The sequence below is a fragment of the Micrasema longulum genome, unplaced genomic scaffold (assembly GCF_059751315.1).
Source record: "Micrasema longulum isolate JH-2025_06_02 unplaced genomic scaffold, ASM5975131v1 h1tg000210l, whole genome shotgun sequence".
Taxonomy (NCBI): Eukaryota; Metazoa; Arthropoda; class Insecta; order Trichoptera; family Brachycentridae; genus Micrasema; species Micrasema longulum.
This window is the reverse complement of record NW_028277415.1, coordinates 256229-276126: the sequence shown is the minus strand read 5'-3', so window position 1 is coordinate 276126 and position 19898 is coordinate 256229. Positions and strand designations below refer to the sequence as shown.

General features: G+C 33.2%; 1 protein-coding gene across 1 annotated transcript in view; it reads right to left on the bottom strand.

Annotated features, from left to right (window-relative positions):
• Window positions 1–19898, bottom strand: part of Ance-3 (angiotensin-converting enzyme Ance-3) — a 308103-nt gene that overhangs the window by 211938 nt on the left and 76267 nt on the right. Inside the window, exon 8 of the mRNA XM_088243387.1 lies at window positions 37–280. Within this exon, the coding sequence (XP_088099513.1) occupies window positions 37–280 (244 nt within the window). The remainder of the gene's footprint in view (window positions 1–36; window positions 281–19898) is intronic.

Below are 19898 nucleotides of genomic sequence, written 5' to 3'. Positions count from 1 at the left end.
AAAATATTCTTTATTTTAAGAAAATATGGTTCTTACCTGAGCCTCCACCAGTGACAATTGTATTGCTCCTTTCTGACATCCTTGGAGAAGACGTCCCATCTCCACTTGTCCATAGTAAGGGCAAAGGGTAAAAATGCCACCTTATCCATTGCCATGGCGAACAAGTAGTTGGTTTCATGTGCCAGGTCGTTAATGGACTTCTGAACCAACCCCAAGGTCTGTAGGTGACGAGGGCTGGAAACTGATAGTGCTATGGCTTCCCCAATAGCTTCGTGGAAACCTAGAAAAATATTTATGTTTAAAATACTTTATTGCAATAAAAATGCTTTAGATGATGATCTTGAAGACAAATAACTAGCTTGGCTAGAATTTAAGTGTGAGTACGTACATAAAATTGAGATGTGAAATATGTAAATATTTATTTTTATGTTTATTATTATTATGAATGGATTGCTGTTTTACTATATACAAACTACCAGATACCAGATTAGTTAGCAGAAGATATGATATCTAATGAAATATTCACACGTTCGTAGTGACTTATTAGATTGACAAATATTATTGAAAATTTTTCGTCTGTACATTACTTAGGATCTATTGTATCTAAATATATTTATTTTTATTTCTTTTTATTTTATTGACACTTTATAAACATATACAATAAATATACATATAAGGGCGGGCATATTGCCTTAAGGCAATTTCTTCCTACCTACCCAAACCGTTCAGTTTGAGAAAATTATAAATACATGGACATATTGAATCTTACAATTTTATACAAAAATTAAAAGCAAAGATTAACAAAAATAAATATATGTATAAAAAATAAATAACACTTTACTATGAAGAGAGGAGAGGGGATGGGAAGGAAAGAAGAAGGATAAAGTAACAATTTAAATATTTAGATAGTGACATTTCAATCTCGACTTATATGTAAATAAAGAAGGGGCGTCTCTTACATTAGTGGGTAGATTATTCCACAATCGAGCGGCTACTACTGTGAAAGAGGAGGCAAAATTAGAGCGATGACAGGGTATTAAAAGGGTTCTCTCGTTACTAGAACGAAGAGATAGTCCGTGTTGTGAAAGAGGTTGGATGAGCTCTCTCAGATAAACAGGCGAGGTGGGATTATTTAAAATATTGTGAAGAAGTGATAGAATGTGAATGTTTCTTCTATGCCTGATACTGAGCCAGTGTAGTTGCGTGCGATACTCGGTTATGTGGTCAAATTTGCGAAGATTAAAGATATAACGAATACAAATATTCTGCAATCGTTCTAACTTATCAAGCAATTCAGAGTTAGCATCTGGATAACATACATCCGCGTAGTCAAGGAGTGGAAGAAGTAAGCTCTGGACTAATGTTTGCTTAACATTAATTGGCAAGAAATTCTGTAATCTTTTAAGTGAGTGCAAACTGCTATAAAGTTTACGACTAACTTCGTTAACCTGATCGTGCCACTCTAAATGCTTATGAATGATAATACCTAAGTTTTTGACTGAAGTCATGAATGGAATTTCTGTACCATCTATTTTGAAAAGAGGAAGTGTGGAAAAATTCACTTTTGAATACATTTGTTTACTACCAACAAGTACAATTTGGGTTTTTGTTGGATTTATGAGAAGTCCATGTTTTTTTGTCCACGAAGAGATATGGTCGAGTGCAAGTGACATTACTCTATGTGTTTCAACAGTGTCGACGGGCTCGAAATGAATATACAATTGCAAATCATCGGCATATAAATGGTACAAACAGGGGAGGTTTTTTGTTATTGGATTGATAAAAAGGGAAAATAAAAGTGGAGAAAGTACCCCCCCTTGTGGCACACCGGCGGTAAGATCAATCCAATCTGAAAAGACATCTGCCATTTTAACGCATTGGCGACGGCCACGTAAATATGTTGAAAACCAATTTATCACGGATGAAGATAGATTTAAGGACTTAAGTCTAGCGAGAAGCAGGTCAAAATCAACAGAATTAAAAGCACTACTAAAATCAAGTAGGACCAAAAGCGTTAGACGTTTATCATTCATTGCTTGTCTAATGTCATCAGTTATTTTAACTAAGACGGTAGTAGTGCTGTGTCCAGCCCGAAAACTAGATTGCAGAGGATCAAGTTGATTATGAAGTGTCAGATAACAGTTAATTTGTTTGTAAGCTATTCGTTCAATAACTTTGGAAAAGATAGGCAAAATGGAGATGGGTCTATAATCTTTTTTGGATGCTGGGGAGCCATTTTTAGGAAGTGGAATAACGAATGCCGATTTCCATTGGGTTGGAAAGTAACCAGATGTGAGGGAAAAATTAATAATATGATAGATAAAGTAAAAGGCAAAGTCATATGAATTATCGACAAACTCAATTCATCGCTGCCGAAGGATTTAGTTTTGATAGAAAGCAGAATGCGCGATACTTCTGATTCATTGACGACGGAGAAACGAAATTGAGGGACATTAGAATTTTGTGTATTATTCATATCATGTAACAAAGAGCGTTTTAAAGCTTCGTCAATCACCACCGGAGGGGTAGAAAAATGCAAGTTTAATTCGTTAAGGTTCAGCGAACTACCTTTATCAACAGTGGAAATAGCTTTGCCCACCCCGAGTGAATGGAGGAAGTTCTAAGAACGTGCGGAAGATAGATTATTAAGTGAATCTTTAAAATGTAAATAAATATATATATATATATATACATAATATAATATAATATAATATCTAAATATATAAATATGAATATGATAAGGACGATTGTGTTATTTTATCATATTTTTTTCATGCAACTTATCTTGGCAATTTTGCCTAAAACGCAACAACAGGATATTTTTACAAATCGAGAATAACGTTTGAAATACATTCAATATTAAGAGCGGATTTTTGCAATTTTAATGATCTAACTATCAATGTATAAAAAACAATTATCATAAGTAATTTTTAGGTTTGAAAACGAGCACATATAAAACCGCTTGCGGTTGACGTCACGTCACTTTGACGTCACAAGTCATGCCCGCCGAGTGAGCTTCTAACAAACATCGCGTAGACGCGAGGAAATGTAATATAACATGTGATGCTTGTTCCATAGGGAGTGAAACCTTCCGTTTTTAAGTAATAAAAAATATGCGTATTAAAAACCAATATACAGAATTTATCCTAAAAATAATACCCTTTCCATCGTAATTTTTTGCATATTAAAAAAATGTTTTTTAAAAAGAAGTAAAGAATCCCAATTATTTTAACAAAGAAGCAATTTCAATTCATTACACTCTAAGGTATTTTTCTAAAGTTCGAGTATTGAAAAAGAATAAATATTTATATTTAATAATGTTAGAAAAAATATTAATATCTCCGCGACTGCAAAAACCGACCTTGAATTAAAGTCATTTTGAGACTCTTTCGAGATATTGTTTATATGTTTTCGACATTTTTTCAACACAGTAATATTTTTTATGAAAATGGCACTGAATTGAATAAAATGTTGGATAAGATTCTTGATGACAGAAATCATTCCGGCACTGATTCTGTGTCTTAGAAAGTGGGTCTAGAAAATTAGTGATGAATAAAAAAACGAGTAAAATGATGTTCTGCAATGATTTCATAATGCATAACAAGATGAATCGGATAACATAATGTTACTTTTAAAAGTGAGTAAGAAAAAATAAAACTTGTTTTTCATTTAATTAAAATGATAAAACACTATTATAACCTTTTTTATTCCCAGAAGTTTTAAAAAACCCATTTGGGACGGCATATATTTTTTTTTGCTTTGACGATTTATAATATCAATAAACATAATACAATATACATAGTAAGGAAACATATTTGAAACATAAAACATAATTTTTTAACACTATTTATAGAAACGTATTAAAAGCTATCACTACCAAAAATATTCAAGTGATAGTTTTTCTTGACTTTATCCAATCAAAACACTTATATTGTTTCGCACCAAAAAAAACTTTCCTATTTTATTTTAACGATCTCACTAGGAATCAAACCCGTAACCTACCGTATGGGAGGCAAGAGTCCATTACATTAAAAAGGCCGTCATAATCTCATTGAGTTTAAAAAAATAATTTTGCAACATGAAATTATTTTAAGACGCAAAATTATTTTAGCAACCTAGTCTCCCTCTCTGTTGAAATAAATATAAATAACTCCCTGGGGAGGAAATCCAGCCAGTCTACAAGCATTTGGACATACTAAAACATTGTTGAATTACTACCTGGTAAAAAAAGAAGTATATAAATTGGAAAATTGTTTTCAGGCGTTACCTAGCAGGTGATTTGGTTCAGCCGGATGAATCTCACCAACGTGATAAAGGTTTCAGCTCTTTTACTTCATAAAAGTCTACAGATGGAAGAGTTGAGGAAATGTGGATGTTAAAACATGGGCAGAATGGTGAATGTTACACAGTGTGTAAAATGGCCACTTAAACCAACCAATGACAGGTCATAAGCCCTGTAGATGCCTAGACTTCCATATTCCCTGCTCAAAAATATTTTCCCTCTGTGTTGAAATAAATTTAAATATTCCATTTTCTTAAATTAAATATCATTTCATTTATCACTTTTGTATAATGTATTCAAGAGAATGCTAATGGATAAAAGTTAATAATTTTGTTGTCTGTTTAACATAATTTCTCTACGTGTTGCAAATTTGGCTTAACTGCTACTGTTGAGAAGTTAATTAACAGTTATAGTCGCTGTGTAATTCATAAGTAAATAACACAATTTTACAGTACAAAGCACATGAGTTTCTTAACGAAGGGCTTATATTTTGGTATATTTATGTGTTTAATTAAAACGCGTTTCGCAATTAAAATGGCGAAATAAACCATCGTTTTCAATTGCTTCAAGGTATCACAACAAAAAGCATAATGGTATTCTTGTGTAAAAATTTCAAATGTCAATGGAAAAATTATGACCGAGAATCCTTTTTTTGCCAAATAGGCACATTTATTTTATTTATTTAAAACTTCAAGTACAAAGAATTAGTACTTTGGCGGACTTATTTGTTAAAAGCAATATCTTCCAGCTAACCAAAAAACAGACTGCTCAAAAGAAGAGTTGGTCGAAACTTTATACTAAAAAAACATAAATATATATAAAATTAAAATACATACAGAAAATAAAAATAACCTAATTAATGAAAACAAACAGCTGTTTTCAATTAAGAAGTAAGGCTTGCCCATATTAACTTTTTTTTAAAAACTTTATGTTATATACATATTAAATGATGAGGAATGTGAAATTAGATAGTGAGTTTTGGAAGAGAGAAAAACATGAACCAAGAAAATAAAAGGGAAAAATATATTTATTTAAAAAAAAAACACTAAAAATTCAGGGAGTTCGGGATTCTGGGGATACAGAATAATTTTTCAGGCATTTCATGAAGGTGGCTAGAGAAAGTGCATTGTTAATATGAAGAGGTAGATAATTCCAAAGTCTAGCAGCTTAAACGTCATATTTGTAAGGTTTTTTTCTGATCATCATCATTCCCTGTCCACGCCTAATGGTGCATTGGGGACTGTATTGATACTCCAATCGCAGCGTATCTTGATCACTTTTGTAACATGACGGTAAGATGATCAGTCTTACACTTCAGGTACCAGTCCAGGAACTGTGAAATTTTCTGTTGTGAAAACATTATTTGAAGTAAATATTTCATTTCAAACAGGTCGGGAAACAAACCCGAGATCTCTTGCATAGTAGGCAAACGCGCTGACCATTACACACGAGGCCAACATTTTCCTGATACTACCTACAAGTACTTGTTTCAATTTATGTTTAAAATCTTGTAAACGATCTTCCTTACTAAGACAAAAATGCTCCTTGTTTAATTGAAACAAAAAATGAAAACTTAACCCAGGAATTTTATTGATATTTATATGAGAATCGTTGGTTTATGAAAATTAAATAAATTAAAATTGGCTTTGCGCAATTTAACCTTTATACTTAAATAACAATTATAATTAACTCTTATGTGGCTGTGGTGGAACACGAGTCTACATAAAATACAAGAATTTACATAATATATCTCTCTTATCTTATATACTTATCTCTCATCTTACTATCTTATATATCTTATTTATTTATTTATATGTGCGCCCAACGAGTATTTTTATGGACGTATTTATACGTTATTATAAAAAAAGTAGAAAGACATAATGGTATATAGTAGACTTGGTGGGAGTGGAAGCGGGAGAGAGGTGATTATAATTGAATTTGAATCGGTGATCGTATGAAAGACGACAACTTGTTATCAAAGAAATCAAGACTGGCATGTTTGTTGGCAGACCCAAGAATTCTGGGCATAGGGGAATGAAAACCACAGTTGATTATTTGGTTATCGGTATGAAAGACCGAGTTTTGTCTGAGGTTTCTAGTTGGGATATTTAATTTTATTGAGCTCAGTAGTTCAGGCGCATCAAAGAGTGAGTTGAGAATTTTAAATAGGACTAGAAGATCGAATGTATTTCGACGGTCTTGAAGAGAAGATATATTTAAGCTAGTTTCTAACTCATTATACGTATATTGGTATCTGGATAAGCCTAGCCTCCAGCCTATCTTTCTTAAAAATTGATGTTAAACTGATTAAATATTTTTTATGTAAACATCATATGTTGGAGACCAGATAAGAGAGGAATACTCTAGGTGCGGGCGAACTAGGGAACAGAAGAGAGTTTTAAGGGTATAGATGTTTTTAAATCGATTGTGCGTCTGATAATAAATCAATCTTATGATGATGTATTTTTGTAATCTTCAAGTGGAAATTATCCACGGGATTTGAAAAATAAAAGTTGTATAAATATTTTTATTTTTTATTTTTATTTATTAAGGAAAAACAACAGTTGTTATATAAGAATACAAAATATAAAAAATAGTACATACATCCAGTTGATGTTTTTACAAATATAATGAGAGAACATGTTACACAGTAAAGAGAAAAATAATATATTATATAAGACACGAGAAAAAAAAAAGCTCGTAAGAAGGTTAAGGGATTAGGAAATAGAGTGGAAGAGTGGAAGAGAGGGATTTTCATAATATAGTTGACTAATTCAAGATTTTGATATTATAATAAAATAAACATATTTAAAGGAACATAAACTTTTAACACACTGACAAATGTTTCATTTTACAGTGTTTCAAAAATTTATTTTTTTAAGCCACAAAATGTTGTATTAAAAATATCTAAATGGGGACAAAGTAAATTAAATTTGGAGCAGCTACGATAAATAAACGAGTTTTGAACATATTTTTTTTTTGGCAATGAATTAGAAAAAAAATTAACTTGTGTTGACTATACGGGACGGTTGATTGAAATACGCTCCAAGAGATATGGACTATCGATAAAATTTTGAAAAGGAAAGACAGATCAGAAATGCTTCTACGTGCTGGATTTTGGAACAAAAAACATTTTTTTTTACTATGCGAAGAATGATTATGCGAATGCAAGTTATGCCAATACCACAAAAACATGTTTTAGAACTTATAATAAGGAAAACAAAAATATTTTTCTGAGACAAAAACAATAGAAAAAATTCGTACAATCAGTCGATTTTTAACAGTAAATAAGACTGCACGCTAGTTATATAACAGGCGTATTAATTATTTTTTATTCACTTTTATAACAAGTTATAACAGGCCCAAGCATTTTTTTTTATAAATTACGGAAAATAAATATTTAACAGTATGCCCTTCTATTTTTTTTCTTTTAAATGTCTGAACTGCAGAATATTCTGTCTTTTGCTTGAGTTACCACCTTTTAACACTTTGCGTACCGGCTGAATACACATAGAATTTACCCTGTGCCCGGCCCACTATTGTGAAATTTCATGCTTTGTGGAGAGTTTATTAAAAGTGTCATAATTATGAAAATAATGGGTTAAATCTCCACAATATGTCACAGATAAAGAAAGGTTCGAGAAAATTCAATGGACATCTTAACTGGAGATGTAGGAATACCGATCTCAATTATAGGTCTTCCTGCAAAAAGCAGCACTTGCTTACTGAAGAAGATCGCCGTCTACTATTAGACATGGGAGTGCTTCATGACATACTTAGTGGACGCCTTGATAGTTCGGCTCTTATGTCGGAGTTATCATTAAATGTCCCCGGCTACCGCATCCGTCATACGTCGAGCTCTCTATTTCATGTGCCAGCAGTTCGTACGAACTATACCCAGAACTCTCCACGTATACGTTTTGCTCGTGAATATAATTTGAACTTTCCCTATATTGATCTATTTGATTGTTAAAAAATAACATTTAAAATTCGCGTCTTAAAACATACTTTTTTGTCTTATACTTAGTTTCAATAATAAAGTCTTATTTTATTTTATATTATTTTATTTTATCTCTAATTCTTAATATTTTATATTTGTTTATATTTTCAACACTTGACACTTGTGCAATATTAACACACATGTCCACCCTCGTTCCAATATAACACCCACTCACCCACCCTCTCACTCACTTACACTCACACAAACACCTAGTATCTATTGTACGTGTATTTTATGTATTTCTGTGAATATATGTCATTGGTTCTATTATCTGTATATTTTATTTGTTATATTTTTGTTACATGTACTACTGTTGATATCCCCAATCAATAAAATTAAAAATCAATTCAAACTTCTCATATTTATTTGAAACTATTGACCTTTATGGATAGTCACATTGCGCATTGCAATGTGCGCACATGAACGGGGCCTCACTCCTTTTTTGTGCTTTGTATCCCGGAGCCGTGTAAACACGTAATTATAATAACCATGCGTTGTGTCCCGGTCCCGTGTTTTCACGTGGTTTACCAGCAGCAAAAAGTACTAATAAAAGTCACTAGATGTCAAAAAAATACACCTTTTTGGACAGCTGGTAAACCACGTGAAAACACGAGACTGAAACACAACGGATGGTTATATAATCAAATACAAAGTGTTAAGAGTTATTATTAAACCAGCCAATGACCGGTTATAAGCCTTGTAAATACATAGACATTTTTATATATTTATTTTGGAAACGTTCTTCAAATTCGTTTCGAAATATTAAACTATTTAAGAAAAAATAAAACTAGTTTACCGTACTGAAATAGAAAACTTTTAAGACAAAAAATACTCTCAATTTTCACAAGTAGTTCAACTGAAAGCGTTTAAGTGCTTTGGACGAATAAACACGAGAATAAGTGCATATAAATAAATATATATATGTATATAAATACATATAAATATAAATATATGCATGTGTGTGTTTCAGTATTTACATTTAATAATATATGTAAGTACTTTCACTAGATATGGGTGTGTTTGTATGGTACTCTACCTATAAACATATTACACATACAACCACAAAATATTAATCTATATTTGAGTAAATGTGAAGCTGCGTCAATGTCGGTTTTATCAGAATTAAAGATTGTGTTTGTTTTTACACGTGTATTATTAAAAAGTGGTTTTACACGATGTTTCTTTTATTATTTTTTTTTAATTTGACCCTAATGTGATATGTTGAATGTTTGGAGGCTGATAGTATCGATTTCACATGTGATTCTTGATTAACACACCAATACCAGGTAAGTACAAGAAATTAAATAAATAAATAAAATTTAATTAAAATTAAAAATATTTAGCAAGAAACCAGCCCAGTACCTACAATGAAAGCATCCACCCCTTTCCCGAAACTGTTCATAAAGACTTGAGTCTTTCTTCAGTTTCGCATATCAATATCAATTTTTTTTTTTTTTAAACTAATTAAGCGAAAATTTAATATTTCTTTACAATCAAACCGCGAAAATAACAAAACAAATAAACTTTAAAAACTTTCATTGTACCCCTCACTGCAGTTTTGTCAGTTTGTGATCAATCAAATACACATGGTCAGCACAATCACCCTTTTCTAATTTCCCAGTATTACAGTGGAGGAATACAGTGTTAGTTCTAAATTGAGACCGCGGCCGTACGCTCCAGATCCCGCATCGGAAAGGAAGAAGAACGTAGTAATACAAACAAATCAATCAAACGACACGAAACCCAAATACATATAGGAAACATTAGAATAATTTGCCCTATACAACATGCACTCAATCAACAGATCTATAACAAATCACAGTGGAAAATCAAATCATCAAGACACTACCGGCAAAATCCTAAAGATCCTAACACGATCCCTATCGAACTCAGGCGAAATTACTTTTCTTCATAGTACTGAATTCCTCGCAAAAACCATTTTCCTAATACCAACAGTAGAAACAATCCTAAGCAAAGACCTTAATCGTCCTAACAATCTCACAGACCTTAAAGCAGACGAAACGGGTCCTAGAGCATGGTCGGCGCGTGGTTCTCTTGAGTTAGTCTACTATTTAGATTTGTAATTTACCATTTCTCTTCTATGGGACAAAAACAACACAGACGGACAAGAGTTCAGTTCAGACAACCAATGCTAGTACCCAAGTATGCATCCTTTTATCTTAAACTGATTTAGTACTCATGGTAGGCCTTTACCCAGTTCCTCCCATTTTTCTACCCATTCGCTGACAAAATGAAAAAATGCTTTGACGTTAGTTGGATTAGCCAATAAGCTTGGATTCCACATCGGCCTCGTCACCTCTGTCAAGCCGTTTAGCATGTTTTCCCTTTCAGTATCTAAAATCGGGCAATGCCATAGGATATGTTCAGCCGTCTGACGGGGCTCCCCGCAAGTACATTCAGGATCTCTTACTAGTGCGAGGTCATATAGTTTTGACCTAAACTCACCATGTCCAGACAACATCTGGACAACACAGTGATCCAAGTTAATTTTTTTAAGGCTTAGTCTTTTTCGTATGTCCGGAAAAAATGTATGCGTCCAGCGCCCCGTCAGAGATGCATCCCACCTAATTTGCCACTCGTCAATAGTTTTTTCTGTTATTCTTTTTGTCAATGGTTTTAATCTACTACCCTCTCGGTGTTGAACACTGATGTCAAAATATGTAACCAACTCACCTCTTTTTAGTAGTTTCACCGCAACAGATTCCATTACCTCTAAGTCTGCCGGAAGTTCCCCGGCCAGGACAGGTAAAGCGGCTGTGGACACAGTTCTATAAGCACCCGTGAGTGCAATAAGAGGGGCTCTTTGGCCACTCAGGAGGGTCCTGTAAACGCCACCAGAGGATGCACGATGAGCCCAAACTTTAGCAGCATATGTTAATTGTGCGACATAAGTTCCTCGGTATATTAGTCGGACCCCATTACTTTTTATTCCCCACGTTGCTCGGCTCACCCTTCGTACTTTCATAAAAAGCGAAGACGCCTTTGAGGATATCATTTTGGCATGAGCCAAAAACGATCCTTGGGTATCCAAAAGGACACCCAAGTACCTTACATCTTGGAAAAATCGTATTCCCCGCCCACCCATCCTGATTGTGGGTTTTCTTCCTCTGTCAGAGATACCCTTCACCATGAGTCCCATAGTCTTTTGCGGTGAGAATGTTAGTCTGTTCCTATTTCCCCATTCTAAAATTAGTTTAAGTGCCTCACACCCCCTAATTTCCAACTCCCTTCTACTGTCTCCTGACAAGAGAAGAAGAGCGTCGTCTGCGTAAGCCACCATATCGCTGCCTGCCGGAAAAGGTAAACGCAGCAAGTCATCAAATAGTATGTTCCATAGTGATGGCCCCAGGATAGAACCCTGTGGACAACCCATGGTCGTCGTTCTACACACGGTTATGGATCCGTGGACTACAGAGATGGATCTATCACTAAGGTAGCTCCGGATGATCCCAAAAAGTTCCTTCGGACAACCTCTGGATTTTAATTTTGTCAATACCATCGGCCACCAGGCGTTGTCAAATGCACCGGAGATATCGAGGAATATCCCACAGGCAAATCTCGCCCGGCAATCATCTCTCCATTTGCTGGCACGAAGTATGGCATCCTCCGTAGACCGGGCTCTAGTAAAACCGTACTGCTTTGGAGAGGGAGCAGAGAGCCAGCCTTCCAACCTATTTCTAATGAGATTTTCAAGAATTTTACCGAGAGCTGGGAGGAGCGTTATTGGCCTGTAAGCCTTGGGATCAGATTCCTTTTTATCCGTACCCTTTGGGATGATCCGCAGCAATCCTACTTTCCAAACTTTTGGGAATATCCCTGCTTTAAGACATAAACTCATCAGAGTTGTGAATTCACGCCTGGCAAAGTACCATACGTTTCTCACAATTTCTCCGTTAACTCTGTCAATACCAGGTGCCTTTTTTGGTCCGAGGGATTTTATGATTTTACCCAGTACCTACAGTGTACATACGATTTATTTTAAATGTATTTTTTTCTTCTTCTTCTTAGTCGCTATCCTCATGACTGAGGATCGTGACCACTTGTGGCCGCCCCGACAATTATTTTCTAACTCTCCCTTGATTGCGCCGCTTCTAGCGCTCTAACTACTAAAGTGCCTGCTACTGTCCTGACCTGATCGGTCCATCGTGTAAGGCCCGCGCAACGTATACAAAGAATTGAAGAATGTGTCTTGGGCAAATATTAACCAGAGTTGAACCATCAAATGTCAACTCGCGACAGATGGACTCGTTGGTACTTCTATCTATCCATAAGGTTAGGAGCATGCATCTCCAGTACCACATTTCAAAATCGTCAATTCTTCGTCTTTCTTATTATTTATATATTTTTTTATATTTTTTCACCTTTGCCATTTTTACATTTTTCGATAAATATTTTTACCGTGTAAAACTGACTTTAAACGCAATAAAACCATAACATGCATTTAAGAGCGATTTCTATTGCGTACAGTAGACCAAGTGGGTACCAGTTGCGGCGAAGCAAATGTTGTATGTAACGTGTTACGTAACTGTTCCGGTTCTCAGTCGCTTCTAATTGGGGGAGGATACAATGAACACTTAATTTTGTTTTTTTTTTTTCAATAAAATATTTACGTTTTTATTATTTACCCAAATATTTCAATTTTTAGGACCATTTTCAACTATTTGTAAAAAAACTCACTATTCATAATAAAAACACGAGATGATACTTTGCTAATGATTCTGAGATGTAAACATTATAAAAAATTTAAATTTTTTAAATAAAATTCTAATATTTCACTAAATAAATCGCTTCATATAATGTGCAAAATACATTTACGCAATGGTAGTAATTTTGTTTATAAGATATTAAGCATCTTTAAAATTAGAACTATTTAAAAAACAATGTTTTTACCTCCCAGGAATAATTTACTAGAGAAGCCCTTTCGCTCTATTTTTTAATTTTTTTCGACAAATTTGAAAATTAATTTTTCATTTTAAAAAATCACTTTATTTTTTCACCGCAACAGGCCAGGAGGCCCAATTACAATAGTAAATTACAGCACGTAACACCCAGGCTTAAAAAAATCGCATGTTTTTTTAGTGCTCTCGCGGGAATCGAACCCGGAACCTTCCGTTTGTGAGTCAAGCGTCTTGACCACTACTCCATGGAGGCCGCCGTTTATTTTATTTATTTATATAGAGGCCCATATTACAAAAAAACAATAGCGTATCCCTAACTCGGAGGCCAAGAGCCCTGTGTTGAGTTGATATGGATACAAAAAAATTGAAAGTGGAAGTGTGCTTATTATAAAAGAATACTATTGGATAGAACAAAGGCGTTTTTGGTTTGGTTTTTAGTTTAACAATAAACGTGTAACGGACAGTATCGGTTTGCGCTTGCAATTCTCGACCCGAATACCTTTGGTCCGTTGTATTGCTGTAATCTGTTGCTAACCATGGAACTTTTTTTCTCCATATGAGTGGCGACTCTATTAGTCAGTGGCGTATTAATTCACTAAAGGCCTTACTCATAAACTCGGCAAAAAGTTACGCCTAGGCATAGTATAATACCATCCTTATTTTACTACTATACTTATTCTACCACTATGCCTAGGTATAACTTTATATCAGGTTTCAAAGTAAGGCCCTAAGGTTTTTATACTTTTTTATGATAAACTGTTTAATAATTTGTTGAAATTCTTAATTGGAAATGTAGTACAGAAAAATTCCAATTATCCGTATTAATGAGTGCCAAACGTTATCCAAATATGCGGAAATCCGGATTATAGGATTAACTTTTAAATAAAGGCAATGTTTTGAAAGAAAATCATAAATTTACTAAAATATCACTGTTTTATTGCTTTTGAAATAATAAACTTACTTCTACTTATAAACTTACTTAAACATGTACAGCAAAAATTTCTTTGACGAAGAAACTCGTTTACGAGCAGCGAGAACCAGAAGTATGTTATTATAACATATCCTTTATTTTATATTTTCCGATAACGATCCGGATATTTGGCAATCTGGATGACAGAAGTTAGCATAAACTAAGTTCTACTGTATAAATATTTTATTTAATTGGATACTTTTTGTAATGATATTTTCATGATATGATATTTAAATAGTTAAAATAATAACAAATTAAAAAAAAGAGTATGAAAAGATTTAAAACATTATAAAATATATCAAAATAATATAAAACTATAAAAAAAGGTGTATACTAAATGAAATGGATAAAATACGAAACAAAATAGGATAAAACAAACCTTTTTTTAAAAATTTTAATAAAAATAATATAATATTCCTACCTCTCTAGAGGTTTATGAATCGATTTGTTTAACATGTTTAACAAAGCTATAAGTCCGCCTCGTAGTTAGCTCGTTCGCCTATCAATCTTGAAGTCCCGGATTCGATTTATTGAAAGTATTGATTTTAAATGAGGTGCGCACTGCAATATTTCATTTTATCTGGACCGGCATCAAAAGTAATAGACTAATCACTTTCACTTCGTGTAACATATAATCGAGATACACCGCGCCGTATTACGCAACGCCCTATGCACCACGCGGTGCGGATAGAGAAATGACGATAATGATGAATTTAGAAAAAAAATCTAGTTTGCACACAATTTGGACCCATCCTTTATCGCCCAATGATTGTTTCATATACCGTCAAACGTGACAATTTTGCCCAGTTTTAACAAACTTTTACGATATCATAATTTTTTTGTATGGGACCACTCCTATCCATTTTGTTAAATAATAATACTAATTATTCTGAGCATTTTTACAAGTACAAAACGTTTGCTTTTCTTTTATTTATGCAATTTTAGAAGACAAAACATGCTGGGCAAAATTATCTCCACTTGTTGACGATTTTTCCCACTTGGTAATTAACTGTTATTTTTGGTTTTATCATCCTTATCATATGGTTTATTACTACTTATTGGGCGAAAAAAACTGTTTAAATTTAAACAATAGCATCATTGAGGCATCACCATTATAAAATCAATGAAAAATCCGGTGGGTAAAATTGTCAACTATTTCCTCAATTTTTCTATACAATGTAGATTTTTGGGAGAGGGTTGGCACATAATTGGATTTTTAACAAAACCAAAGGAGTTTATCTCTAATCCTTTTAATTTGTTCGTGTTTGACCATGCATAAGCCAATATTTTTTTTTACAAACCATTTCAGTTCTGATGCGATTTTCGTAATTAAGGGAGCTTGCCCCCAAAACGATTTTTCTTTAAATGCGTATGTAGAAAAAAAAACGATCTTTATTTTTTTGTACAGCGGCGCAATTAATTGCTAGATTACCTATACTTTGAAATTGTATTTTTTGTACAGAATTCATAATATTTTGTTTGTTTTATTTTCTGCTTTAGACTGTTAAAAATATTTATACAAAAAACATTTCAAATAAAAAACAAGTCTCCATAATTTCACAAAAAGCTGGCAAATTTAATAAATGAAACTTTCTAAAATGTGGTCGGATATTTTTACATTTTTTTAAATGGTTTAAATTATTTTTGAATGGTAAAAAACAAAATTGGTTTTCGATTTACTTACATAAAATGACTTAATCTTGCAGTTTTTAAGATGTACATTGAATTTATGAAAACCTTGACGCAAGATTACAGGTTCAGGTAAAGATTTCACTATGTTCCAATTAAATACATCAGCAAAATCCTCAACTTGAGATCACACAAAGCTCCATTACGTTTGCGTCTTACAAATGACATAACAATATTAAAATTGTGGTAGTTGATGCGCTGATAACTTAACCGACATAATATTTGTCATTTTGCGTATCAACAGTGTTAAACTTTACTAAAACGAAAGCGACTTCTTCCCCGTTATTAATTTCAAGCGGATCAGACACTGTTTTTTCGTTTTCCTCGGCCAAAGATTCGGAGGTACGTTGTTCATATTCGTCGTAATTACTTATGATGAATGTCTCGAAATCTGTTGATTCGTCAACTGAGTAGGCATCAAAGTCTGTTGTTTCCGTGTCGTTATGACATTTTTTTCAATGTTCTCCTCTATAAGGTGTCGGTATCTTTTGATCCTGATGGCAGAGAAAAATCGGATGGATTGTTTACCAATTGCTGTGTGGTACAAAAAGTTCAAATAAACAGAATAACTTGCTTGTCATTTTCAGCGTGTATTTGATTTGAAACCCCCATCAGATTTTTAAATCTTATTTGTTAAATCTTTGGCGAAAAATCTGATTTATGGGCCAGTTTGAACAAAACATACCGTTACCTCGTTTAAAATCATCTTTTTGCCATTCACTTCATTTTCTTTTATATTTTCTACTTTGTTTTTTTCTACTTTCTTTGATAATGTTTTTTAAATGTAGTATGTAGCGACAACACTAGACGTGAGCAAAATTGTCAAAACACTAGCTAAGAAATGTAAGACAATTTTGCTCACTTAAATATCTATTGTGTTCGTTCAAATAGATATACAGAAATACGTTCTATAGCGTCTTTATTATGTATGCAATGAAATATATAAAACTTACTTTTTATATATTTCAATATATAAAAAGTAAGTTTTGACAATATTTGTAGATAAACACAAACCGACCTTCAAGTTTAACTTCAAATTTCAAGTGATCAACTGAAGCTGGCGGTAAACTAAATATTTAGTTTTGCCATGGAACTATCAAAATATACTTACTAAATGTAATTTTTATGATACCAGTAACTTTTTTTACTTTAAAACTTGATTTTGTTAAGGATTTCGGCAGTGGCTTTGTTAAGGGACGCACCGTTGAAACGAACTTAGCTTGCTTCACGGAGGCGTTAAATGCTTCGATGGATAAACGCATTCAAGTCGATGTCATATTTACTGACTTTTCCAAAGCATTTGATAAAATAAATTACAAAATACTCCTCCAAAAACTCTGGAGTCATGATATATTAGGTGACCTTTAGATGGATCACATCATAGAGAAGGGAATATAGAAGTCTAGGGATCCACAGGGCTTATGACCTATCATTGGCTGGTTTAAGTGGCCACTTTATACACTGTGTAACATTAACTATTCTGCCTTAATTTGAACATCTATATTCCGTCGACTCTTCCATCGTAGGTGAAATAATTCAATCATATGAATCTTACCCGCAACAATTAAGATTTCAGCTCTTCAACTTCAAAAACGTCAACAGATGGAAGAGTTGAAGGAATATAAATGTTCGAATACAGGCAGAATGGTGAGTGTTACACAGTGTATAAAGTGGCCACTTAAACCAGTCAAAAACATGTCGTCAGCTCTGTGGATGCCTAGACTTCTAAATTCTCTTCTGTAAAATGTTCTTCATGTCTGTTGTATCATATTAGTATTAACAGCTCCCTAGGGAGTCGAATCCAGTCCATGTCTACAAAAATTTGGATAAACTTAAAACATCGTTAGTATTAAGTGTATTCGAGTATTATAGTATAACAGTATCATCGTGTATATGACTAGATTGCCATAAATTTAAAAAATAATTTTGTAGATTATATATAATCTATTAAGAATAATGTCAAAAATGAACTGGATATTCCTTAGGGGGATTTGTTTTGGAAACTCCTTGAGGATTTTTAATGACGAGTTGGGGCTTGTGTCTCATTAAGTGTAAACGAAATAACATAGGTGTATTATGAATAAATAAATTATGAAATAAACAAAATGTTAGTAAATTTAAAAACGATTTTGTTCTTGGGCGTAAGTATAGCCAGTGAGCTCGCCAATACATGACAGATGACAGTAAACATAACCATAGAAAAACACAACAGTTCAACTTAGAAATACAACGTGAATGCAGCAATGCTTGAAATACATGTTAATAATATTCTATTAATAAATAATATTATTTGGTCATACGGAACTTTACAGCACACATTAGTTAAATTACTACTAGCATTTTATCGGCTGGGAGGTGGAAAGCCAAAAAAAGTACTAAGAAGAACTATTAGCTACCCAGGGGCGACTTTGTGACGTATGAAATTATTTTAAAAGAAATTCATGGCGTAGCCGAAATATTGTAATAAAAACGAGGATGTTTTTGTTAAGTGACGTTAGCAGGCGCTACCCAGGGGCGAGTTTGTGACGTGGAAATTATTTAATAAGAAATTCATGGCGTAGCCGAGATACAAATTTGCGTGGTGTTTTGAAATTTAACAGTGTTGGTAGATGCCTAGTTACAATTTTTTTTTGTATAAATGTAATTTTCCTATTTTAAAATGAAAATAAAATTATGGTATTTTTTATTTTTAATCGCTACCCGTTTTTTACATTTGTGTTATTTTTGCATTTTAATTAATATTGTTATTATAAAGCATATTATGATTTATTCTAATTTACTGTACTGTTTTTATTACAATAAATAAAAATGCGTATTTCTCGATGTATTTTTTCCGTAATGGACAATCTATTAAAATAATACTCATCAAATTTCAATTGTCTGTTGCTTTGATTTCCAATCTTCTTTTTTTTCGATGGTTAAAACTCTAGGAAATTCAAAGACAATATTTTTTTTACTGTCATGTATTGGCGAGCTCACACGCTATACATAGCCCTGTTCTTGTAGACACAAGACTATATTGCACCCCCAACGGAGTCATTAGGCGTTGCCTAGTATGTGAAATAATTCAATCAGATGAAGCTCTTCACAACAATAAAGAATTTAGATCAACTTCACTTAAATCAACATTGCAAGCCCTACCCGCTTACCCGGATCCATTAAAAATGTCTTATGGACTCTTTTCAGATCCAGATCAGCTTTAGTGAACGGTCAATTTTTTTGTTTATAAAAGATTCGCGTATTTAGAATTTACAATTACTGCTTTCAATGCCACCCCTATCGTCGTCAGGGCAACCTAAGTATGTGTCGTCTTAAATCAGCAGATAGTCTTAATCAAAACATAAATCTACAGATAGAAGAATTGAAGAAATATGGATGCTCAAACATAAACGAAATGGTGAATGTTACACAGTGTGTAAAGTGGCCACTTAAACCAGCCAATGACAGGTCTAAATCCCTGTAATTAGATTTCCATATTTCTTTCAAAATGCTCTCTATCTCTGTTGTCATGTAAAAATAAAAATAATTAATTTAATCAGGCAAATTACAAGTTAATTTCTTAGCTTTTAATAAGTTTTTGACTAGTCACACATTTTTTCATGATAATATGTATCCGTATGTACGTTCAAATCCGTAATATAAACAAATAAAAAACAACGGCTTTTTATACTGCAGAACGGATTCTATAATTTGATGCATCATGCAAGAAATGTTACACTATGATGTTGAGAAATGGACATAACATGTTGTTATACCCAGTGACCACACGATTACTAGACGATTCCTGTTCCCTAATGTAATCTATAAATAATTTGAGTAGCTATTTGCAACAAATTACGTAATTAATATATCTAGTACAGTACCCGGCATTAAATAAAGTACATCGGGCTCAAGAAAGAGACTGCAGGCCTACTCGTCTAACTTCGACTTTGTAATGCGTCGTCTTCGTCATTCATTCATGTTACTTGTGCGACAGAGACCACGCTCTACAAAGTCGGCAGTCTCCTTCTTAAGCCCAATGTACCTTATTAACTGCAG